Consider the following 26453-nt stretch of genomic DNA (forward strand, 5'->3'; position numbering starts at 1 on the left):
AGGGAGGGGGTACAGTGAGAAGGTGGGGGTGGGGGTTGATGTGGTGAGTCCCCCCCCCACCCCCACAAGTGTTGCTTGCCCTTTCTCCCTTGTAACTGAGTGTATGCACCTTACATGCCCATATCATACAGATTTTTTTCTTTTCTTTTTTAAATATATTTATTTAACCAAACGTTTAGATAAACTATTCAGGATTATTTGGGTAAAAAAAAAAAGTGTTTCTAACTTAATTAAAACTGATTTTACTGACTTCAATATCAACAAGAGATGATGCCATCCCTAAAAATGTTGGAGGTGGGGGTGGGGGTGGGGGTGAGGGGGGACTGGCTGTTGCCTCATTCACCAGTTTGTTCTTATTTGTTCATTATTATATTCTCGGATGATCGGCCTATTAGGGTGTATGTTTCATCATAAATAATATAACATTCAGTATAAAATAATAGAACAAATAATGACACTGGCAGTCCCTACTAACAAGCACAATTGGTAACGGAGGTCTGTTCTTCAGTCCATTTGTTCGTAAGTTCAAAGTCACCTCTATCACTTTCAAACAATGTGTTAAATTTAAAAAAATACCTTATGTACAGCACACCCACAGCACAGTACTCCATCATACAATGTTTAATTTGGCCCTCCAGCTACAATCACAAGTTTTTCCATCTCATCATGTAATTTTCTTCTTTTCTTACTTATGATGGTCGATTGCATAGCCACAGAACGTTTTACATGCTCCATAATTCTTTCTCTGTCCTTTTAAATCATACGCACAGTCAAATGAGTCAGTACAAAAGCATGAGCCACGTATGTAATCTTATCACCCCTTTTTATTTGCTTTATTATTGCTACTTTCATTTCCATTGTAATCGTGTGTCTGTTCTTACTCACACTCTCATCACTGGCATTACCTTTATGCTTCTCAGACATATTGGGGTCAATACTGTACGTAAAAGCCACGAGAAACTAACTATCACCTCCGTAATGCTGTGAACAAAACTAAAATAGCTGCCGGTTGGCTGGGAATAATGGGATTAGTGCACGAATGCCATCTATTGAGAGTCGGTAGAACTAACAACTCGTATGCTTTTGCACTGAACGGAAATTTGGACATACGGACAGGTTTGTTAATACAGTATGTATGAAAGTTCGTAAGTTGAAAGAGGAGATACCGAATATAATTTGACTTCAAAATAAAATGACAAGCTGAATCAGAAGGTACTGGAACTGTACATATGTAATTTCTTCCATAACCAGTCATCCTTCCCTCCATAAAGGAGAGGGGTGGGGGGTGAAGGGTGGGACTGGCTGTGCTATGTTTGCCAGTTTGTTTTTATTTACAGGTATTCATTAGTCCTGTATTATATTCGCGTATGATCAGCCTCTTATGGTGTAGGTTTTATCACATCGCAAGAAGAGCCAAGGGATGTTGTGTTCAAGTTTTGGAAGGAATTCAGTTTGCAACTGTGGTTACTAAGTTGGTTGGAGCATGGAAAGAGACAATGGTAGCCACGTTGAAATATGTGTGGCGGAGGCTGCTGCCTATAGCGGGTGAGCTAACCAAGTGTTGGCAGAGAATGTGGCGAGTGTGGTGATGATGAGGCAGGTGGCATCTCCATGCTTTAGTGAGGTGAAATCGGACGATGTGATGGTAATTATTAGAGCAACAGAGGAATCCACTTCACTAGATGACAGACTACAGGAGATTGAATACGAGGTAATGAGTTTGAGGCGGTGGGAGGAAGTGTTGGTGGTGTGGTGGTACCAGAGCAGATCAAGGGAGACATGATTCAGCAGCAGGTGATGCAAGGTCTTAGCAAGATTGAAGAGCTCAAGGATGCTTTAATGAGTGTTGACTGTTGAGCCCAGCCTGCAACGCAGTAACGAACTCAGTGCACAGGCATCGTTACCAGGAGTTTATTAAACGCCGCCACCAAGCTCTCATCACTGCCTATTTTACGCCTCAATAATGTGAGATTAGTGATGAAGCTGAAGATGCTCTACAAGTGTCTGCAGTTGATTTTGAAGGTTTTGAATCAGACCAGCCTTTACCCCCTGCATCAGACACCCATCATCTCCCTGAGCTTCCCACACCTCTACTATTCGGTGGAGACAGTGGAATATCGCATAAATAATCTCCTAGGTTTTCTTAAAATATTTATTTAACCCTTAGCCGGCGGCCGAACTATATATAGATGGTCCGGAATGTGCTGAAAAATTGTGGTGAGACTATACTGTATATAGAAGCTTCTCCAAAATTCATCTCCTGTATTTCCCAGATGAGACTATATATAGTCAGATATGTATGAGTGCCCTAGAGCCTCAGAAATCCCCAACTAGCAACTCAAGGGTGGCGATGGCTTGCCTGATCGCTGGCGCCAGCCTCCTAAAGCTCCAATCACTCAAACAGTCTGTTCCCATCTTTCATAAGGTACAGAGCACTCTCTTTGGTCTCATCTGTGGAGCTAAATTTCCATTTCTTTCTTTTGATATTTTGAAGAGAGCTAAGTTTTGTCAGATATAATTTTCAATTATTGTTTTTTTGTCTGTTTGGCATTTCACCAATCATTTACTTTTTATTTTCTTTGACTGCACATAAAAATGATAGCCATAATTATGTTCCATAGGAGGAACATTCCTGATGAAGAAATACAGTATTCTAGACCACGATTTTGATGATGAATTCATGGATGATATTAGTGATGATGCAAAATCAGATAGTGGTGGTGATCACACAGATCGTGGTGATGAATCACAACTTGAGATTATTACAGAGGAACCAGATGATATTCTGTCAAGTGCAGAAGTTGATGGTCAAGATGACAGTGCTCCAGTTGGATGGTTGAGCAATTCTCCAGTTAGTAGAGAATGATTTCCATTTACTGGAGACACGGGAGTGAAAGTAGTTTTGCAAGATCCTCAGAACCCAATTGAGATTGTTCCGTCTTTTGTAGACAGAGATATAATAGAACATAGAGTGAGACAAACAATTATGCTGCCAAGGTCTGTAAAGAAAATAGGAGCGCAAGGGTATTACAAAGTACTACAAGAAGCTATTTTTCAGGCTGATAGAAATGAGTTTGCATAACTGCCATGTAATCTACAAGAGAAATGGAGGCCAGAAAAACCTCCTTGACTTCAAGTTGCTCTTAATTGAACAGATTGTGTCTGCAAAAAGCAAAGATGTTTATTGGATAAAGAAACCCACAAGCTCAGTGACTCTTGGGCCCGTGCCCTACAAGACTGAGTGGAAGACATTTCCCAATAGAGACAGTCAGCTGAAGATGGTAGTACAAAGATGGTTCAAAGGAGATGTACTTACTGTGCAATGCAAAACAGAGTGAGGAAAAGTATCTACAGCTGTAATGTTTGTCAAGTTACACTGTGTATTACTCCATGTTTTAAGCTTTACCACACATCAGAAAGCCTTCCAATGTAGGAGAATGACAGCAGTGAATGAACAAATGCCATAAGAAGCAACAGTAAGGCAACAATATAGTAAGAGAGGGTGGGAGGGAAACCATATCCAGGTCACAAATCCTGGACACAGCTTTGGCTGTGAGTGACTACACGTACCTTACTTATACGAATATAAATAATAGCCACTTACAAAATTCACGTTATTAATATTAAAAGCATCTTTGCTATGTTAATGAAATATAGCAACTGTTCCATATTGCAGTAGAGTCTACAGTATATATAGATGGTGTTAAAATTTAACAAAATGCAGTGTAACTTTATTTATGTTCCACTCCAGTGGTCAGCGGCATCTATATAATGACGATTTTTAAATTTGGCACTTCTTCAGTCACTGCTGCCGCCGGCTAAGGGTTAATAATGTAGATGCAGTTTATGCGACATTACATGTTATTTTTGGATGTTTAAGTTGGTTACCCAAAGTCGTTCTAGAGTAAAAGTCTGATGAGTTCAGTACAATACAGTGATCCCTCGGTTAACGAAATTTTGGTTAACGAATTACCTTCCATAAGAATCTTCAACTCGATTAACGAACAAAAATTCGGTTCACAAAATCCTTACGAAATCGTGTCAACGTGTTTTCGCCTGCTTTCGCCTGATCACCAGCTGGAGTATTAGTCCGCCAATACAGTAATCAGTTTTAGGGCTTAAATTCGTTCCCATTTGAGTAAATATCAAGAAGGTTGTACTATTCAATAATTTTAAAAGTCTTATATTAAAATTTTTAGTCATTTTAACAATTACTTAACATAATTGAAGTACAAGGAACTAGTTTTTAGCGCACCAAACAGCCACTTGACTCACCCAGAATGGCGTCAATTTGTGTCTCTGCTCAGCGGAGGAAGCATCTTGCTTGAGACTCTCTTGAACATAAACTATTACAGTAGTACCCTGCTTAACGAGGTCAATAAAACCCACAGGGTACCGTGTTAAGTGAAAACCGCGCTAAGTGAACAACAGAACATATGGGATTAATTCCAATAGAAACTGGCCCAATCCCCAAACTCCACTTTTTCCGACACAATACCTATGTTCTAGTAAAAATAACATCTTAATTTTATGATGGTACATGCACACAATTAATACTTAAGAGAAATAGAGAAATACAGTCGCCAAGTTAATGTCCATTCAAATAATGGACTCAACTCCCTCCCCCTCTTCTCACACTACACTGCTGGCTCTTCCCTCTGAGAAATTTTTTGGGGAAACCACTAAATTTTAATAAATAATACCTCAAACTAAAGTTAGGATAATACAATTGACATTGCTGGATTCCTTGTAAGACCAGGAATATTTTGAATATAAATGTCATATATTTTGCACAAAAGATAACATATTTACTCAGAGTAAACATTAGATCTAAAATTTGTATGTCTAATGCAAAATCTATGATGTTTATATTCAAAATGATCATCAAATTATAAGAATTCCAGCAATATAAATTATATTCTAACTGGGTAATTTGTATGAATTTTATGAGCTAAAACAAATATCTTCAGTTAATACAAAAAAAATAATATTCTTCACACGGTAACAGATGGTCGGTCGGTCCCTCCCTCCACCCCCCACCAACCGTCCCTACCAGTGTGTGGGAAAACCAGAATATTGACCTTTTTAGTAATAAATAATACCTCAAATTAAAGTTAGGATAATATAATTGACATTGCTGGATTCCTTGTAAGCCCAGGAATATTTTGAATACAAATGTCATATATTTTGCACAAAAAATAACATATTTACTCAGAGTAAACATTATATCTAAAATTTGTATGTCTAATGCAAAATCTATGATGTTTATATTCAAAATGATCATCATATTGTAAGAATTCCAGCAATGTAAATTATATTCTGGCTGGGTAATTTGTATGAATTTTATGAGCTAAAACAGGCAGTCATGCAGGGTGGTGGGTGGGGCGAATCTAAAAATAGCTCTCGAGTCGGACACTCACCGCGTATACGTGGAAAAAACCCGCGTTAAGTTAAGTGAAAGTTCGGCTCTGGCGAGGCACCGCGTATACGGTAAAACGCGCTAAGCGAAACCGCGTTAAGCGGGGTAATACTGTACAGTGACCCCTCCGTTAACGAACTCAATCCGTTCCAGAAGGTCGTTCGTTAACCGAAAAGTTCGTTAACCGAAACCATTGTTTCAATGGGTTTTTGGGTAATTGGTTCCAGCTCACCGAAAATTTTCTAAATTCAACAAAAAGGGTAGAAAAGTTCACTTACTTTGAGGTGTGTATGTAGAAGGCTCCTGGATGATGATGATGGGATTTAGAATGGGGGTGGAGGAGAAGGAAGAAGATACGGCATTGGGGTGGAAGAGAAGTCACCCCATGGCGCCATTTCACCCATAAAATTTTAGCTCTCTTGGTGTAATTCAAGATTATTTTCTTTAAATCAACACTGCACTGCATTATATATTGTCAATATGTAAAATATATTTCAAAATGACCAATAATTTGCTTGGAAACACAGAAAAAAAGCGTTTAGTTGAAGAGAGTCTCAAGCAAGATGTTAACTCCAGTGAAAACAGAGAGAGACTAACTCCTGTTTGCTGTGTTAAGAGGCTGGATGCCGTGCATTAAACTAGTCACTTTACCTTCCATTATGTTCAATAATTGTTAAAATGACTAAAAAATTGAATATTAAACTTTTAAAATTATTGAATAGTATAAACTTCTTGATATTTACTAAAATAGTAAGGAATTTAAGCCCTAGAACCGGTTAATGTATTGGCGGACTGATACTAAAGCTGGTTGCCCGGTCAGTGCAAGCTCGTAAGAACTTCGTTAACCGAATATTTTTTCGTTGTAACCGAATTGAAGATCCTTATGGAAGGCAGTTCGTTAATCGAAATTACGTTAACCGAGGTGTTCGTTAAACGAGGGGTCACTGTATTATGTTTTACAGTACAATTATTGGTCATTCTGTAATTTATTTTACATATTGAAAATATATAGTGCAGTGCAGTGTTGATTTAAAGAAAATAATCTTGAATTACACCTAGTGAACTTAAAATTTTATGGGTGAAATGGCGGCATGAAGCATGGGGTGATTTCTCTTCCACCCCACTGCCTTCTCTTCTCCCTTCTCCTCCACCCCCACCTCTAATTCCCATCATCATCAACCAGGAGCCTTCTACATGCACACCTCAAAGTAAAGTGTACTTTACTGCATTTATTTTTAGTTTGTATGTAATTTTCGGTGAGCTGGAACCAATTACCCAAACTCCCATTGAAACAATGATTTCGGTTAATGAAATTTTTGGTTAATGAACGACCTTCTGGAACGAATTGTGTTCGTTAACCGAGGGACCACTGTATAGCGATTTTAACACGTGTTACTGGGCATCCATTGTGTAGATTTCCGATGTGCGAAAGTGTACCAGTATGATATACCCTCATGAATTAACACCCCAGTGTTTATGAATTAAATTAAATAAGAGAATATTCCACACAAGAATGAGTTGTCTGTAGGTGACATTCTTTATACTGTACAGTATTGCTTTCAAAATTAATTAACACTAAGAAGAAAAAAAAATCCCTTCCTACCAATGGTCACCCAGGCTAACACTATTACAGTACTTCGCATAAGTAAGTGAGCCAACAATTTCATTCCTTTTCTACCATAATGTCTTACCTCTCTCTTCCGGTGAAATATCCTCATCATCACTTTCTTCTTCAGGTTCTGGTTCAATCAATGCTTTGGGTAGTTCATTTCCTCCTAACTGAATCCTGAAAGACAACAATAAAAAGTTAAATTAAGCATACATATATGCATGCATGCATAGTCTACATATGTACAGTCAAAAAAAAATTTCTGCACCTTTATGGTGTTACACAATATGACACACCGGACCATGAATTCTGAACAACACTCATTTACACAGGTGATTCCTGTTAATTTCTCTGTATTAACTATAAGTTATATTACTATAAGTTATATAAAAAATACATCATACTGGTTATACAATGCATCACTCAACCAGAAATACCAACCTTACCAAATTAACATGGCCTCAGTCAGTGATCGTTGCAGAGGCCATCAGACCAAGGGGTGCAGAACAGTTTTTTGTTGATACAGTTTACAAAATTCCTCTTCTTATCAATGTGACCGGTTCCGACTCAAGAGAGATCCTCCATATCCACAAAAAGAAACAAAGTGAGCTTTGCTGAAACCAGCAGCACAGCACTGAAATCAGTCTCAAGTTGTGAATGAATTACCCAGTCTTATTTCACATCTTGCTTGAGTTTGAAACTCACAGGTTTTGAAACTAAAGATTCATTTTACATGAGCTGTTGTGAGAGGCCGGCAAGGCAGGCCGCATCACTGAGCCGGGACCTGCCTCGCCGCTGACACTCATCCACTCTGTGAGTACAATTAATAATTAATATATATGTGTATAGTGTGTTTAGCAAAGATGTGGCATACTTAACTGATGTTATAAGTAAATAGTTTAGTTAGAACGAAACTAAGGACGTGTTCAATCGTTAAGCTTTTTATATATGGAGTGGCAGAGCTGCTGCAGTGTAGTGACCTGTGTGGCCTGCCGCTAGCGACCTAGCTAGCTGGCACAGCATGTTACCTTGTTAGGATTTGTGTGCCACTAGCCCACTACAGCAACTTTTCAACATAGTACTCACACCCTCGATGATGGATGCGGCCTCCAGTGTAACCCTGTGTACATGAAATCAAGTTGGCCCAAGTTGTCAAGTAACACCAGGCCCCACCTCTACCAGCCATAATTCATATTTTGTATGGTCTCCTTAATATGCTGCCTCTATTCTTAATTTATTATTGTTAATACATTTTTGTTTTTATAATTATTTTTATTTTTCCTTTGGTACAATCATTCATAGTTGAGAGATAAATGCAGAGTTAATCATAATTGGTGTACAGATCTATCAACCTTTAACGAATATCTTGAAGCAAGTCATGGGGGATTCCTATGCACAGGTTCTGTCCTGACACAAGACTCGGCAAACTGTTCCTATCCCCAACTCTATGATACCATTCCTCAGTCCTCAGACTTCTCTCGTATTGGCTGAGGTCCACATGAAAGAGGAGGGCACATCTGCTACTCCATATATATAATACAAGTAAAAGAAATAATTGTCCTAAGGGCAAACGCATAAAGGGAAGATACATTTCTTTGTACATAAGTAAAAATGTAAGGCCGCGTAAATGAAGACCCAACTGTATAGAGATTAATTCAATCAAAGACATATTCAATAAAAACAAGAACGAATCTTTTGTACATATTCTTAAAAAGATAAATGACACGGTATCCATAAATGCACACGATATGTTGGCATTCCCAATCCATCTCACTTTTTTCTTTGTCATTAGTGGTTAGCTACTTCTATTGTTCCATTTATTAACATTAAATAACATTACTTAAAACATATATACAGTAGGCTCTCACCAATAACGTTTAATAGGTGCCTGAAAAACACGGTTATTAGCGAAAACGTTATTTGTGTGACATTAAAATACATGTAAAAAGGGTTTATTGGTGCTGCCGCCACAAGAATTTCACCCATTTTTTCCCCTTGAAGCCCTCCTAAAACATTTTTGTAAGCTGAAATAAAAAAAATTTTTATTCAATCATCAAAATAAAGAGTTTGAGTAATATGACACCTAGCTTGGGGGAGTTTTTGAGGTGCTTGGTGAGATGGTTGTTCCGTATCTGAGGGTCACTAACACTTGCACTGTCTTTCATTCTACAAGCTAACCATTTCACAAGAAAATGCTCTGTTATCACTAACAACCTGTTTCTATCGCCTTTATCATTCATAGCTCGCCTCGCATTTCCATCACTACCGAAATATTTTTAGCCAGCATCTTGAATGAATGGATTTCTCAACCAATCATAACTTTCAACAGATTTATTTGGAAAATATTTTTTAATGTTCTTTTCTAGGCTTCTAAGATGCTCACCAACAGCAGAACCATCTCTTTAATATTTGACTAAAGAATCTTTGGAAAAATGTCCAAGTTGCCCTCTTTCACTTTAACACAACAGAGCCTCATTTTTTCTGCTAGAGCCATAACTTTGTCCGACAAGATAATATATTTTCATTTCTCCCTTGCATGCTGCTACTGTCCTTATTCAGATGTTAAAAAATATATGCCAAGTAACATAAATTGGCACACCAGGTTTCATCAGCTAATCTTTCAAAAAATTTAAGCTTCTCTTCAAGAGTAAAGAAGCTAAGCATTTCCTCCCTCAAATCATGTACTCGAGACAACACTCTTCCTCTCGATAACCATCTGACTTCAGTGTGGAGGATAAGGGGTACACGAGGAGACCCCATTTCTTCACAGCGCATGGAGGTTGCTTATTACATTAACAAGAATGACAAATTAGTCCTCATCAATTACCCTAGGTTTGGAGTTATGATCATTTACAGTAGTTCGATCACACATATCTACTTTTTCAGCAGATTTTCGCAGCATGCAGTTTGGGAATCACTGAATTAAACTCTACAGGAAATTCACAATTCAATAATTCACGATGTCTTCTGGTACCTAACCAGCAACTCAGCATGACTCCACTATATCACAATACACGAAACTTATTGTTTTGTTAGTACTAAATCAAAGTACTGTACCGGGTATCAAACTCCGAACCTTTATCCCTCTCCTTGTGGACGTGCCCTATATGGAGCAATCCACCTCTGGCAGTTAAATGTGGATGTTCTGACAAGCCATATATGGAACAGAACCTGATAGTATATGTCAAAAGTGTCATGCTTGGTGTACACTTAAAATTCATGCCAGCTGGAATAGACGGGTTAAGATAAATTTGGCTAAAGTCTAAAATGATCATCAACTGCATAAAATACAGTACAGTACTCACTTTTTTGCTAAAAGGTCAGCATCCAAACCATCATGTTCATCTCCAGAGTCTCCCTCTTCATATTTAGCAAATGGTGTCTTGGGCTCTTCAATTTTCATGTGCCCATAATCTTTGTCTTTTGGATGGAGGGTCGCTAAAATGTTCATCTCATCCCATTTTGTTCCCTTTCTGCAAAAAAAAAAAAAAAAAGCCATTAGTGACATACTGTAGAGTCAATGTTTAGTACAGTACAGTACAATGTAAACAGAAATTACTTACCCTATATTGTCAGTGTTCTGTACAGGTGAACAGTATAAAAAAAATTACTTTACTCATCAGCCACTTTTTTTTTAATATGGCAACAAAATAAAAGTAATTTACTGTACTTTATATATGGTCAAACCTTGTCCAAGATAGGAAATATGACATTGTAATTTCACGGTACTGTGTCAATAGCTATGCATGCCTGGCTAGAAAATATTGTAAAGTAGGCATTTATCTTTCACTCACTCACACTTCCCAGCTTCCCTTCTCAGAAACATTTCAGTTTTGTGATGTACGGATCTTGCCCATTGACTTCACACACCTCACCAGGTGTTTCTATCCTCCAACCCCAAGAACAAACCAGTGTAAATTAAGGGTCTTGACCATCAGCACATTAGCGATCAATTACTAGAGGCAGTAATAATGGCTGAAACTACTGTATACTCTTTCCACGCTTACCTGGCCCGTAGGCCACGCCCCTCTTCTGTACTGATAGCCGATTGGTTCATAGAAAATTCAAACTAAATTTGTTCACAATGGACAAATTGACGGTTCTTTAAACACAGGAAATACACTCTGCCATGTTCGTAGAGTGATGCTATATATAATTTGTAATAAAGTGGTCCCTCGGTTAATGAACACAACTCATTCCAGAAGGTCGTTCGTTAACCGAAAATTTCGTTAACCGAATCCAATGTTTCAATGGGATATTGAGTAATTGGTTCCAGCTCACCAAAAAGTACTACATACAAAGTAAAAAAAAAAACGGTTGATGATGGGAATTAGAAGTAGGGGTGGAGGAGAAGAGAGAAGAGAAGGAACAGGGGATGGAGGAGAAATCACCTTTCAGTGGACCCATGCTTGATGCCATCATTTCACCAATAAAATTTTAAGTTCACTAGGTGTAATTCAAGATTATTTTCTTTAAATCAACACTGCACTGTGCTATTTATTATCAATATGTTAACTAAAGTTCAGAATGACGAATAATTTCAATGAAAAATGCAAAAATATTCAAGACACCAACAAAATAGATGCTTTCTCCACTGTTTTCAAAGCCCAACTGACGCCTTGTGGCCGACTCACGCATCTGATGGGCACACAACAAACTAGTTCCCTGTACTGTATATATTATCAATATGTTAAATAAATGTTAAAATGACTAATAATTTTAATATAAAACATGCAAAAATATTAAAGAGCACAACTTTATTGACATTTACTCCATTGGAAATGAATGTAAACAGAACAGATTACTGAATGGGCGGACTAGCTCATCAGCTGATCAGCTGATGCTCACAACGAAACGTGATGTTCGTAAGGATTTCGTTAAACGAATTTTTGTTCGTAAACCGAATTGAAGATTCTTATGGAAGGTAATTTGTTAACCGAACCGTTCGTTAACCGAGGGACCACTGTACTAGTTTAAAGTTCTGCTATTATAGTCGAGATAAGTTTTTTCTCTAGAAACAGGGCCGCCATTTGCAATGACGTCACCACCTACCCAGCAGACGATGCACGGATGGAGATACGAGTCAATTGATAAGTAATGACATTGTTTGGATCTTGTTTTGAGAGTGCCTGTGCTAGGTAAACATGACAACACAGTGTTGTTATTGTTTTTATGATTCACTAATGAATCACTGGGATATATCATCATTTATATTAATTAATGGGTAAAATTTTACTCTAACTACCATAAGTATTTGGATGCTTAGATTCGAGATAGGCTATATTGGGTAAATTTTAAGTTTTGGTCATCCCTGTACTTACATGCAGACTATGTTTTTTTTTCTGGTGGTTTGCGATGTGTTATGAACGAATTTACACCTTCATTTTTATCGGAAATCAATAGTTTTGAGTTACCCCCCCCACCAGTGTATGTTAAACTAACCTTATAACCCATCATAACCTAACCTACAGTATATGACCTGTATTTTCTAATGGGATCGAAAAATGTTTTGCAACAGAAATCCAGGAGAGATAATGTGTCTTATTGTTTAAGGTACAGTACTGTACTTAATCCCATAGTTAGAATCTTAAGGTTTCCCAAATGACCAAAACTTAAAACAGTACAGTAATACTAATATTGTCGTGTATTGTTTGGAATGTTTATATACAGTTGGGTCTTCATTTATGCGGTTAATTGAACCCACGTTGTTCCGCGTAAAACGAGAAACGCGTAAATGAAAAACAGAACACTGGGATTAATTGAAATAGAGACTGGGCCCACCCCCAAACTCCACTTTTTCCAACAATACCGACACAATACATACGTTGTAGTAAAAATAACATCTTAACATTATGATGGTATGCACACACACATAATATAGAAGAGAAATATCAATAAGAGAATAATATACTGTACCAGGTAAAAGAAAAATCAAGGTTTAACACTTACGTCAGGTTAGGTTAGAAAAAATCAAGGTTTAACACTTATGTTAGGTTAGGTTAGAAAATATCAAGCTTAGGTTAGGTTTAACACTTACGTTAGTAGAAGAGATGGGTCGGCGTACGGGAATGGCGGCTGGTTCCGAGGCAGAGGGCAGATTACTGGCCCTCAGGTGAATCACCATCACTATCCACCATAGTTGTCAGGGCCTCCCTGACAAATCCCTCAAAGTCACCATCACTGTCACTATCACTGGCTTGGGCTGGGTGTGGTGGGTTGCAGGCGAAGAAGTCTGTGATGTTACGCTGACGGCTAGTGTTGATGTTGTCGTGATACACCTTGATGTATGGCTCCATAGTCTGCAACACCTGGTTATGGAAAACTTCATAGCGGTTATTGTCATGGTCGTTGGAAAGGATGAGCTTCAGTTTCTCTGCACACTCGATGGCATCCTTAACATTACCATGCGTTAACTTCTGTTCTTCTCGGGTTGACGCATCACCTGCTCTTCACTGACGTGATCGTCTTCTAACAACTCATCGGCAGTCACCTCAGACCCCTTTATCACCTCCATAATGTCGTCGTTGGTGGTCTCGGAGAAGCCTGCAGCTGTAACACTCTGCCCAGCTTCTCTGGCAAGGTCCACTGTCACTACAACAGACTGAACCTCACCAGTCACAGGTTGACTCTGCCTCCCACCTGGGATACCTTGCAACACATGCCGCCACACATGATGAATCATTGCTACAGACAGCTGATCCCATGCCTCCACCAAGAAATCCACAGCTTTCTTGACGTTAAATTTCTTCCAAAACTGTTTCACGCGAACTTCTTGGTCCGCCAACTCTTGTTCCTCGTCCTCGTCGCTCTGGCTATCGGTGTCACCCAGGTTACTCAACTCATCCTTGGTGTTGGTATAGTCGTTCAGGAGCTTAAACTTCTTTGCGGAGAATGCAGTCATAACGTTGCATATCAACTCCTGGTCCATGGGCTGGATTAACGACATAGTGTTGGGAGGAAGGAAGACCAGTTTTACATTGGGGTGAAGATCCAACAGTAGGGGCTAGTGTCCTGGTGCGTTGTCAAGGAGTAACAAAATGTTGAATGGATCATTCTGTTGCGCGCAGAATTTCTTGACGTCGGGAACGAAACAGTCATCAAACCAGGAGAGGGACAGAGCTGTGAACATCCACGCCTTACGTGCGGTTAGGCAGTGGACATTTAGCTTGGTCATGTCCATGTTCTTGTAGGCGTACGGCTTGCGGGCTGTGTGGATCACCGATAACTTGAGTTTACAGGTACCGGAGGCATTGGTGGTAAACAAAACGGTGATGCGCTCCTTCTAAAATTTCCGGCCCCGACACTTGCTGGCAGACTTGACAACGAAGGTCTTGGAAAGTAGCTTTTTCCAAAACAGACGGGATTCATCCATGTTGAACACCTGGTCGTCGGTATACTGTCCTTCCTCCATAACGTCACGTAAGAACGGGGGAAAATCACTAGCCGCAACAAGGTCAGCACTCGCTCCTTCACTACCAATGTTATGTTGGTGATCTTGTTCCTCTTCTTAAACCCTTGCAGCCACCCAGAGGAAGCATTGAAGGGTTTGGGCTCTGCAATTCCCATCTTACGTGCCACTGCTACGTACAGTTCACGTGTGTACTCTTGAACCGACCGCGTGTCCACTGCCATGTTCCGTCGTGCCTGACGAATCAAGTAGCTCACAAGTAAATTCTCCGTCTTGAGAAGCGTCTTGTTCTGGCAGTACTTCACCATTGAAGCACCTGCAGACTTTGTGATGTTCATGTGTTCTTTTATCTTGGCTGCATCCTTCTTGATCGTCTGGATCGTAGATTCGTTAACACCATGCTGGCGCGCGAGATCAACCTGTCTTGTTCCTTTTCTAACTCTTGTATTATATTGTACTTCACCGAGTAACTTAGGGCACATCGTATCTTCTTTGGCTTAGGGTGGCTGGGTCCAGGTAATGCAAGGTTTTTCTGTGGTGGTGGAGATCCAGTGGAAGCCATTCTTACCAGATTAGCGAGATTATCCGAACAATAGAACACAGTATACACGGGGTGACTGGGAGGATTGTAACTGACGCGGTTAGGTCAGCGGCTTCATCCCTCCCGCGGCAGGGCAAGTCATATTACATTAAATCAATCATAGCTAGCAGCGGAGGGAGGTAAGGATGCGTGGCCCACAGTACGATACGTCATCGATAACGCAACAGAGACATACACTGCGCAACCTACTCGCGCCGGTTACCCAACATGGCGGGATGGCGGGAGGTTTGAATCCAAAAAATGGCGCAGAGCGAAAGGACCGCCAGTAGCTCTCCGCGTAAATGACCAAACTTACCGTGTAAATCAAGCATCCCGCTTCTGGCAAAGTACCGCGTAAATGACAAAACGCGTAAACGAAAACCGCGTAAATCCAGACTCGACTGTACTATGAAATTTGTAGCATGGGCAGCTAATATCCATTGAATTAGTTAATGTGCTTAGTAATATCTATATATTCAAAACAGTATTACTATGTTGCACAGTAAAGCACAATTAATTACCTAATAATATTTATTTAAAGAGCTGATTGGCCGAGAAGGTTGGACAGCTTCATCCAGGATTCATCAAGGCAGATGAAAGAAATTTACCAAAAGTAGATGTCATTATGATAGTACAGTCTCTCCTCGACTTACGACAACCCGGACATACAACGGCCAGGGTCGTATAAAATATTTTTCACATTACAGTATAGTCTCGATTTACACGGATTTCCTTTATGCGTTTGGTCATTTACGCAGCATCTGGCCAGACCGGCAATTATTAGTTACACGGTACATTCCATCATTTACGCAGGAAGCGGCGCAAGCAGGGTGCGCACACGGTCGCCCAGTCAACAAAACATTACCGAGTTCTTCACCCGCCACCCACCACAGCCAGCCCAAGTCAGTGATAGTGAGGATATGGACTTTGAGGGGTTTGACAAAGAGGCCCTACAAGCCTCTGTGGTGGATAGTGATACAGGTGATACAAGTGATACAGGTGAGGGCCAATAATCTGCCCTCTGCCTCGGAACCAACCCCCCATCCCCGTGTACCCAACCATCTCTTCTACTAACGTAAGTGTTAAAAAACCTACTATTATTGATATTTCTCTTAAATATTAATTGTGTGTGCATACCATCATAAAATTAAGAGGTTATATTTACTACAACGTACGTATTGTGTCGGAAAAAGGATAGTCTGGGGGTCGGCCCAGTCTCTATTTCAATTAATCCCATGTTCTGTTATTTCGTTTACGCGTTTCTCGTTTTACGCGGACCTCCACGGGTTTAATTGACCGCGTAAACCGAGACTATACTGTACATATTTTCGAATCCCGACGTTAGTGATCGCACTGTATACTGACAAAATTTTTGTTTGTAATTCCCTTTAAAATGGCTGGCATGCATAAAAGTGAGTTTTCTCGTGCTGCTGAGAAGAAAAAGAGACACCCATTTTAGAATTTCTATGCATTATTTTCAACTTTTCGACTTAAAACCTGGTTGTCGGGACGGAACCCTGTCATAAGTTGAGGAGAGACTGTAGAGTATTGTCAAGAACGCGGCCATCCAGCTATGAAGCACGTTAAATTACATATGTCATCTGAACACCTCAAGCCCATCCCCTGGCCATGGTTATCTCTAGTCCTTCCACAACATTAAATATAGACATCAGTGACGAAAACTTACATTTTCCAGACACGAAATAGAAAACAGTGATGGAAACTTCCATATTGGAGTTATCGGTCTTTTGCATCATTTTGGCAGCCAGCAAGTAAATACACACGATGATACTTGAGCAGCAATTAATTTTAACTTAAAAATAAGGCATGCCTGTATATATCAACATTGTATATGGCCACAAGTCCTGTATTTCTGCTGGTAACAACACATACACCACAGCTGGCTGCCTCGAGGCTCCCGCTTGGTGACTCAAGCTAGTATGTGAAGTCACAACCAATCACAGAGCTTTTCGCAGTCACCTGACTTTTTAGCAACTTTAACCCTTATTTTTTACACTTTTTGTTCCAATTTATTTAAATATCATTACCATAGTTAATTTAAGAATTTTCTTTACCCATTGACCTGCCATCTTACGAAAAAATTCCAATCATCAACTCAATCCATATATTTAACATTATTTTAGATGATATCAGGTCTGCTTACCAATGGATTTCAAAACCCAAATCATTTCAAGGCATTAGCACTTCAGAGAAGATGTTAGAAAATGTTAAATATTTATTAAAAAAAGTCGATATAAATACGCGTTTATATATATGCTATCCAGGGGAGGTAAAACACTCAGGGGAACCAATCAGCTATTTGTAGCTATAGACGAGGGGCGTGGCTAATGGGCCAGCTTAGCGTGGAAATACTATACAGGTGCTCCTCTACTTAAGAACATTCAACTTACAAACTTTCAGATACAAACATCATCACTGAAAGGGGTTACCTGCCAGAACAAACATTACCTAAGAGAAAAAGAGTGAGCCAGGTTTTAAGGCTGTAATAAAGGGTATAGCTGTACTAAATATCCATAATCTTTTCATTTTTTACAATATGTTTGGTATCTACAAGAGTATAGTTGGACTTACAAACAAGCCTCAGGAACGTAACTCGTTTATAAGTGGAGGAGCACCTGTAGTTTAACAGTCATGTCGCACCTTATGCAGGGGTCACGTTCATAAGAGGGCACATAAAGTCAAAAACACATAAAGTAGTCAAAATTATCCTTGAAAATCCCTTAAATCACCCATAAAGTAAATGGTTATATAGGTACTACAGTACAGCTCCTACCCGACTTACGACGGGGTTAGGGACCCAAATCCAGGTCGTAAGTCGAAAATGCGAAAATAATACAGTGGTCCCTTATTTTCAATTTTGTATTTATTATAAATTTTATTTTCTATGAATTATTATTACTATTATTATTATTAGTGTTATTATTACATTTTTGCCACCCAGGCCCCAATGTGGGTCAGTGACCTGTGCCCGGGTGGGGTAATCCCCATAAAAAAAAAAAAAAATAAGAAAATACTCCTCTGAAAAGTCTGCCGAGCCACCGCGTGTTACTTTTATCCTCTTCGCCACTGACTGGCTCGTTAGCCACTTGGCAATCCGTCATATCTCTATTACACACTGTTGGCAAGTTCTGACTCCTGAATGTATCTGAACCTGTTCCAGTGTTGGTCAATTTTGGTCTTGAAAGAGCTCACCCTCGGAGCCGTCACAACACTCCCTGGCAGATTGTTCCAACAGTTCACAATTCCTACTCCCAAAAAGTTTGCCCTCACAGTTTTCTGGACCTGTGGCTTCTTCAACCTTAGGCTGTGACCTTTTGTGGGGCAGGCGTCCACCAGCTCCAGGTATGCAGGCATTCTACGCTCTGTGAGCATAAAATGACACCATAACACTTCAACAAAGTTGTTTTCATTAATACCAGGTATCATTACCTGTTTATTATGGCAGGGGGTCCAGGGTTAGATCAGGTTCTATTTGGTTCTAGTTGGTAATTACTGTAAGTATTTATGACTTCACAGCCGCTGATTTTTCATGTAAAACGAATTTTAAAATACAGCAATTTCACTATGTTTTATAGTGGACTCTTTCATAGCTATGGAAATGTGTTAAAAAGTGTTTATTTAAAAGTTCAAGCTAACCTAACCTAACCTTACACTAACCGGTAATTACTGACGACTGACCCGCGGCCGATTTTTTTTTAATTATTAAAAATGCCACAATTTCACTATTTTATAGTGAAGATTGTCATAGTTTGTGCAAATGTATTAAATAGTGGTTATTTTTAAATTAAACCTAACCTTAGTTGAAATGAAAAACAAGCAGCAGAAGCGTTGTTAGACGACATCACCAACCTACCCTAACCTAACTCAAGAGCCCCCAGGACCCCCCGGTATATTAAACAGAAAGAACTTACTATGATATGGTGTAATTTTACGTTTTTTTGTGGACCTGAGAACAGCTGTCCGTACCAAATGATTCTTAGGCCTCATACACACCAAGATACATTATCTAGAAACAGTCATACAACAATGTTTCTGGACTGTTGCGAGACACTCCAGAAACAGTTGCGAGACTGTCGAGAAACACTTGGGAGACACAGCAACATTGTTTCTGGATTGTCTAGCAACTGTTGCGAAACAGTCCAGAAACAATCGGTAAACTTTGTTGCTGGACTGTCTTGTGATTGTTTTGCAACAGTGTTGCATGTCCAGACCAAGTTAGAGTCATGCGTTGGCAAGAAGTGCAGTCGACTTCATGTCGGTGGATGCAGAAGTAGCCACTGTGGCGGGTGCCTGTGTTGTTATTTCTTTAGAAGAAAGAAGGCTGAGAGCAAGGAAAACACCTAGACGATGGTGGATGAAGAAATTTTTTGATGAAGGAACAACATATGAAGAAAAACTAATGACAGACCTGAAACTAGAAGATGCAGCTGGATTTAGAAACTTTTTAAGAACAGTTTCAATTTTGAAATATTACTGAAAATGGTTGGTCCCAAAATCACAAAGCAAAATACAAACTATTGAGCCTCAATCCCTGCCAAAATATGCCTGGCAGTAACATTAAGGTATCTTGCCAGTGAGGACTCATTTACAAGCCTGATGTATACCTTCAAAGTGTCAAAACAGTCAATAACTGCCATCGTTCCGGAAGTGTGTGACGCTCTCATTGATGCCCTGAAGGAATTTGTAAAAGTAAGTTTATTAAAATATTTGACATATTGTAAAGGGGAAAATAATACTCAATTAAAATGCATAAAAAATAAGCTGGAAAAATCATTTATTGTGCCATGCACATATCAATTACAGACACCTACCAATAATACTATTCATTGTTTGATTGTTTTTGTCTCCTTTTCATTAATTTTCTTTCATCTTTTGCTTTACTCTTTTTGTGTAAATAAAATGGTTGCCAAATGCATCCAAATTGAGAAACTTTATGTGGTGTTTCCCATATGGGATGGGAAACAAGAAACACCCGAAATAGTGTTTTGGGACTGTTGCGAGACAATCGCGCAACAAATATGGATTTTTCTGAGACAATGTTGGGCAACAATGTATCTCAGTGTGTACGTAGCTTTAAGCATACACTGAGCATCAGTGTTGATCAAGTCCGGGCAGCAGTGTTTTGAAATACGTCAATATGTTTTTTGTTTTTTTTACAGGGATTAGCCCACCCGGGCACAGGTCACTAACCCACATCGGTGCCTGGGGGTGCAAAAATGTAATAAAATTAATAATAATAATAATAATAATAATAATAATAATAATAATAATAATAATAATAATAATAATAATAAAAATAATAATAATAATATAAATATTTGTACAAGAATGAAAAAAAAATCAAAAGTGAGAAACATTATATGTATGTTCTGTTGTCAATAGTAAGAGAAACAATTGAGACCCTGCAATTGTGTGTAAATGAAGCAGAAAGTCAGATCAGCAACCTGGGACTTGGTCACAATTTTCATGTTGGCATCTGGCAGCAGGATCTACCATTAGACAATACAGTTCCCTCGGTTACCGAATTACCTTCCATAAGAATCTTCAATTTGGTTAACGAACAAAAATTCGGTTAACAAAATTTTTACAAAATCATGTTAACATGTTTTCGCTTGCTCACCAGCTGGAATATTAGTCCGCCAATACAGTGGTCCCTCGGTTAACGAGCGCCTCGGTTAACGAGATTTCGGTTAACGAGTTACCTTCCATAAGATTCTTAACTTCGGTTAACGAGCAATCCCTTGATTAATGAGTTTTTTACGAGTTGACCTGAACATGTTTTCGCTTGCATTTGGCGGTCCACCAGCTGTAGTATTAATCCGCCAGTACAGTAATCGGTTCTAGGGTTTAAATTCCTTACCATTTTAGTAAATATCAAGAAGTTTATACTATTCAATAATTTTAAAAGTTTAATATTAAATTTTTTAGTAATTTTAACAATTATTGAACATGCCATCCAGCCTGCCAACACACCATACAGGCATCAGTCTTTGTGTCTTTTCAGTGGAGGTAACATCTTGCTTGAGACTCTCTTCAACTAAATGGTTTTTTCTCTGTTTCCAAGCAAATTATTGGTCATTTTGAAATTTATTTTAAATATTGACAATATATAATGCATCATCATCCAGGAGCCTTCTACATACACACCTCAAAGTAAGTGTACTTTTCTACCTTTTTTGTTGAATTTAGGCAATTTTCGGTGAGCTGGAACCAATTACCGGTACCCCAAAACCCTTTGAAACAATGGTTTCGGTTAACGAGTTTTTCAGTTAACGAGCAACCTTCTAGAACGGATTGTGCTCGTTAACCAAGGGACCACTGTACAGTAATCAGTTCTAGGGCTTAAATTCGTTCCCATTTGAGTCAATATCAAGAAGGTTGTACTATTCAATAATTTTCCAAGTTTTATATTAAATTTTTTAGTTATTTTAACACCTGCTGTATTTAACATAATTATAATACAGAAAACTAGTTTTTGGTGTGCCAATCAGCCACTTGACTCGCCCAGCAAGGCGTCAGTTTGTATCTCTGGTCAGTGGAGGTGACATCTTGCTTGTGGCTCTCTTGAACATAAACTATTTTTGTTTTTACAGTACAATTATTGGTCAATCTGAAATTTATTTTACATATTGACAATATATAGTACAGTATATATAGTACAGTGCAGCATGGGGTGATTTCTCTTCCACCCCCACATCCTTCTCTTCTCCCTTCTCCACCCCCACGTCTAATTCCCATCATCATCAACCAGGAGCCTTCTACATACACACCTCAAAGTAAGTGTACTTTACTGCATTTATTTTTACTTTGTATGTAATTTTCGGTGAGCTGGAACCAATTACCCAAAACCCATTGAAACAATGGTTTCAGTTAACGAAATTTGCGGTTATCGAACGACCTTCTGGAACGAATTGTGTTCGTTAACCGAGGGACCACTGAACATTATGCTGTTTACATCTTGGGATGAGATGTCACCATTGCATTACCGCCGAAAAGACAAAGTAGTGCGTGCCTAGGCACCTAATTATCTCCCAAACGAAACATTTGCACAAGAAATGATGGTAAATATTCGCCCATTGGCTGTCCTCAGGTTAAACAAAAGTAAGATTTTGGGGTGTATTATTGTGTTTTACTCAAATCTGACCTTCATTTCTTGTTGTAAATTAGCATTTTTTTAATTAACATTTTCATTTGCAAAAAAATGAACAGAAAAACAAATTACTCGTCCGAGGGTCAGTCGTTAATATAAACCAACTAACCTCACCTAACATTAAACTAACCCAAACTAACCTAACATTAAACTAACCTTAACTTACCCCAGCATAACTTAACAGCTGTCACGGGCAAGCTTACTGTTGGGTCAGGATCATCTCGCACCCAAGATAATTCGTACCCACGACAAATCGTATCCAACTCACGAGATAAGTCTTACCCAAGATTACTTGCACCCAATTAAAGAGATAATCCGTACCTATGAGTATATATACCATGCACTTTAGCTTTACTTATGATTACAAAAAAAGATTATGTAAATCTTGTTGGAAAGTACAGTGAAATAGTGTCGTAAGTCGGGGAGGAGCTGTATATATATATATATACTGTATATATATATATATATATATATATATATATATATATATATATATATATATATATATATATATATATATATATATATATATATATATATATATATATGTATATATAAATAAATATATATACAGTATATATATATATAAATATACATATATATATAATATATATAAATATATATATATATATATATATATATATATATATATATATATATATATATATATATATATATATATATATATATATATATATATATATATATATATATATATATATATATATATATATATATATCAATTATATTATCCTAACTTTAGTTTGAGGAATTATTTATTACTATACCTGGTTTTCCCCCCAAAATTTCTCAGAGGGAAGAGCCAGTGAGTGTACTGTGAGAAGAGGGGGAGGGAGGTGGAGTCCATTATTTGAATGGACATTAACTTGGCGACTGTATTTCTCTATTTCTCTTAAGTATTAATTGTGTGCATGTACCATCATAAAATTAAGATGTTATTTTTACTAGAACATAGGTATTGTGTCGGAAAAAGTGGAGTTTGGGGATGGGCCAGTTTTTATTGGAATTAATCCCATATGTTCTGTTGTTCACTTAACGCGGTTTTCACTTAACACGGTACCCTCTGGGTTTTATTGACTGCGTTAAGTGGGGTACAACTGTATATATATATAACGAATCTAATTGGTTCTAGAACCTTGTTCGTTATAGCATTCGTTCGTTATAGGATTAATCCGTTCCAGGCCCCCAAATACAACCACTTAACACTGAAAAATATAATATAAAATTGTAAAAATTGTAAAAAGTGCATAAATATGCATCTAAACCCCTGAAATTAAGAATATCATTAATACTTGTAATAAAAAAACAATAAATTAGTAAAAAAAAAAGAAAAAAAAATTCAAAAAAAAAAAAAAAATTCCAATTTAAAAAAAAAAACTACAATGAAATGCAGTACACTAAACGTAATAAATAATGAGGAATGGATACAGTATGACTGAGCACTTACCTTAAATGTAGTCAGCTAAATGCACACGGGGCCCCCATAATTTTCTATTTACAGGATACATGGAGACTATATTAATTGGAAGAAGCAGAAGAGGAGACAGGGCTGGGTGGGTCATCAATGTCGCTTTCTTCAGACAGGTTTATGTGCTGTGGAAACATGCTGGTTGAAGGTAATGGATCATCTTGAGGGCGTGAGGAGACAGCACTGGGGGACTTCTTGAAATAAATGTCCAATTTTGACTGCACAGTTTGCTTTTTCTTTTCCTTATAAATCTCCCTGTAGCAAGCTAGTGACTCTTAGACCATTCTGTCAACTTTGGCATAACGCTCATAATTTTGATTCATGCCATCAAACATTTGCATTCCTTTATTAATTGTAGCAAATGCCTCTGCCATATGTTTCACTGAAAACTTTTTGGGGGGTGCAGGTTCTTCTTCTACATTTTGTCTCTCTTCTTCCTCTGCAATTTTCTGTGCATCTAGTTCAATAAGATCCTCGTTACTGAGCTCTTCTGCTACACTTTCAACCAACTCTCCAACATCTTCATTATCAATTTCTAACTCCAGCTGTTTACCTAACTCCACTATCTTGTTACTAATATCCGAAATAACTTCATTTTCATTAACTCCTTTGAAACTGTATGTCCGGTCAGGCATGCGCTTCCACAATAATCCAGTCTCATCCACATTGAATATTTGCTCAGGCAAATAATTCCCTTCCACAATCACATCATCTAACTCCTCCTTAAAAGCTTCGGCAGCACCAACATCGGCACTAGCTGCCTCTCCACTCACCTTAACATTGCGTAGACTGTAGCGTTTTTTAAATCTATCAAACCACCTATGACTTCCTGTAAAGGTTTGATCACATTCATCTCCTGCCTGCTCCTTCAGGCTTTGGAACAGGCTTCTTGCTTTAGCCTGTATGGTTAGAAGGCTTAAGTGTGCACGCTTCTGTGTCTGGTCTTCTATCCATATCACCAATAATTTTTCCATATCGTAAATAGGACCTTGTCTTCTCTTTGATATTATAGTTCCCTTTATCGGCACTGTTCCTTTCACTACTTCACGAATACGTTCCTTGTCCTTCAGAATAGTGGATATAGTCGAGTGTGAGAAACCTAGGTCGCGTGAGATTGTTGCTACTGTTTTTCCATTCTCATGCTGTTATTATCTTCATTTACATCTCAAAAGTAATTCCCTGTCTCCTTTTTTTGGAACACCAACAGCACTCTCAATTTTACACATTCCAGTCATTATAAAGTCAATTAAATACGATAATAACGAAAGTTCACAGCGCGATTAGTATAGGATACGATAGCCAAACACAAACAATGCGCTCCACTGAGCGAGTGTACCAACGAGGCGACCCGAGACGAGCCACCCACTCGCCCCGGACGGAAACGTTTCGGTATAGAAAATGAACACGTCATTTGAAAATATTTTTGGTCACGACTGCTGCGTTCGTATGTCACGACGGATGAACGGTCAGAGCAGGTCGTAAGTACCAATGGACGTAATTCCATGTGGTCGTAAGTCGGGGACTACCTGTATATATATGCAAGTAAATCACTATAAGTGCGCGTGCTCCAGGTATATGCTGATAACCACAAGGAAAAAAGAAAACACCCCTGAAGATGTGAATTACACAAAAGCGCTTGGGAACTTCGTGTTTTCTTTTTTCCTTGTGGTTATCAGCATATATATATATATATATATATATATATATATATATATATATATATATATATATATATATATATATATATATATATATATATATATATATATATATATATACACACACACACACACACATATATATATATATATATATATATATATATATACACAGTTGGTCCTCACATTAAGCGGTCCCGCAATCCGCGTTTCACCGTTACCGCGGTGCCTTGCCAGAACCTAACATTTTCACATTTCGCGGTCGCGAACGCCATTCCGCGGAGTGTGTCCGGCGCGACGCTATTTTTAGATTTGCCCCACCCGCCTGCCTGCCTCTCCCTCCTCCTCCTCCTCCCTCCGCTTGGGCAAGCGGCGCGGTAAGGTTGCGCAGTGTGTCTTTGTTGCGTTATCACTGACGTCATATGACGTATCAGACCTGTGATTGGCCATGCATCCCTACCCTCCTCTGATGCTAGCTGTAATTGGCTTAAAGTATTATGACGTGTCCACCCGGGGCAGGGAGGGAGGGAGGAGAGACGACGCTTGACCTAGCCGCAACAGTTTCATCCCTCAAGGCCACTCCGTGTAGACGCGCATCCATTGTTCCGTAAAATGGCTTCCGCCGGACCACCACCCCCAGAGAGAAACCTTTCCTTACCTGGACCCAGCGGCACTAAACCAAAGAAGACACGACGTTCCTTAAGCTACGAGGTGAAGTACCAAATTATTCAAGATTTGGAGAAAGGAACACGGCAAGTTGATCTCGCGCGCCAGCATGGCGTCAACGAATCTACGATCCGGACTATAAAGAAGGATTCAACCAAGATAAAGGAGCACATGAAGATCACAAAGTCTACAGGTGCTTCTATGATCAAGTATTTTCACAACCGGGTGCTTCTCAAGACAGAAAAATTACTTGTGAGGTACTTGGTGCGTCAGGCGCGATGGAACATGGCGGTCGACACGCGCTCTTTGAAGGACTACGCACGTGAACTGTACATGGCAGTGGCACGAAAGATGGGAACTTCAGAGCCCAAACCCTTTACTGCTTCCTCTGGGTGGTTACAGAGGTTTAAGATCCGGAACAAGATCACCAATATAAACATTGGTGGTGAAGAA

The 26453-nt window shown here is 38.8% G+C and overlaps 1 protein-coding gene across 3 annotated transcripts in view; it reads right to left on the bottom strand.

Annotated features, from left to right (window-relative positions):
• Positions 1-26453, bottom strand: part of LOC121869329 (protein phosphatase inhibitor 2-like) — an 88427-nt gene that overhangs the window by 45814 nt on the left and 16160 nt on the right. For 2 of the 3 annotated variants that reach the window (XM_042370621.1, XM_042370620.1), the window contains exons 2-3: positions 10334-10501; positions 7111-7205 (exon numbers count right to left, since the gene is read on the bottom strand). In XM_042370621.1, the coding sequence (XP_042226555.1) occupies positions 7111-7205; positions 10334-10501 (263 nt within the window). Of the gene's footprint in view, positions 1-7110; positions 7206-10333; positions 10502-19641; positions 19709-26453 lie in introns of all 3 variants that reach the window. The other variant, XM_042370622.1, reaches the window with a different exon arrangement.

This window comes from Homarus americanus, unplaced genomic scaffold (genome assembly GCF_018991925.1).
Source record: "Homarus americanus isolate GMGI-L3 unplaced genomic scaffold, GMGI_Hamer_2.0 scaffold36734, whole genome shotgun sequence".
In the NCBI taxonomy this organism is placed as follows: Eukaryota; Metazoa; Arthropoda; class Malacostraca; order Decapoda; family Nephropidae; genus Homarus; species Homarus americanus.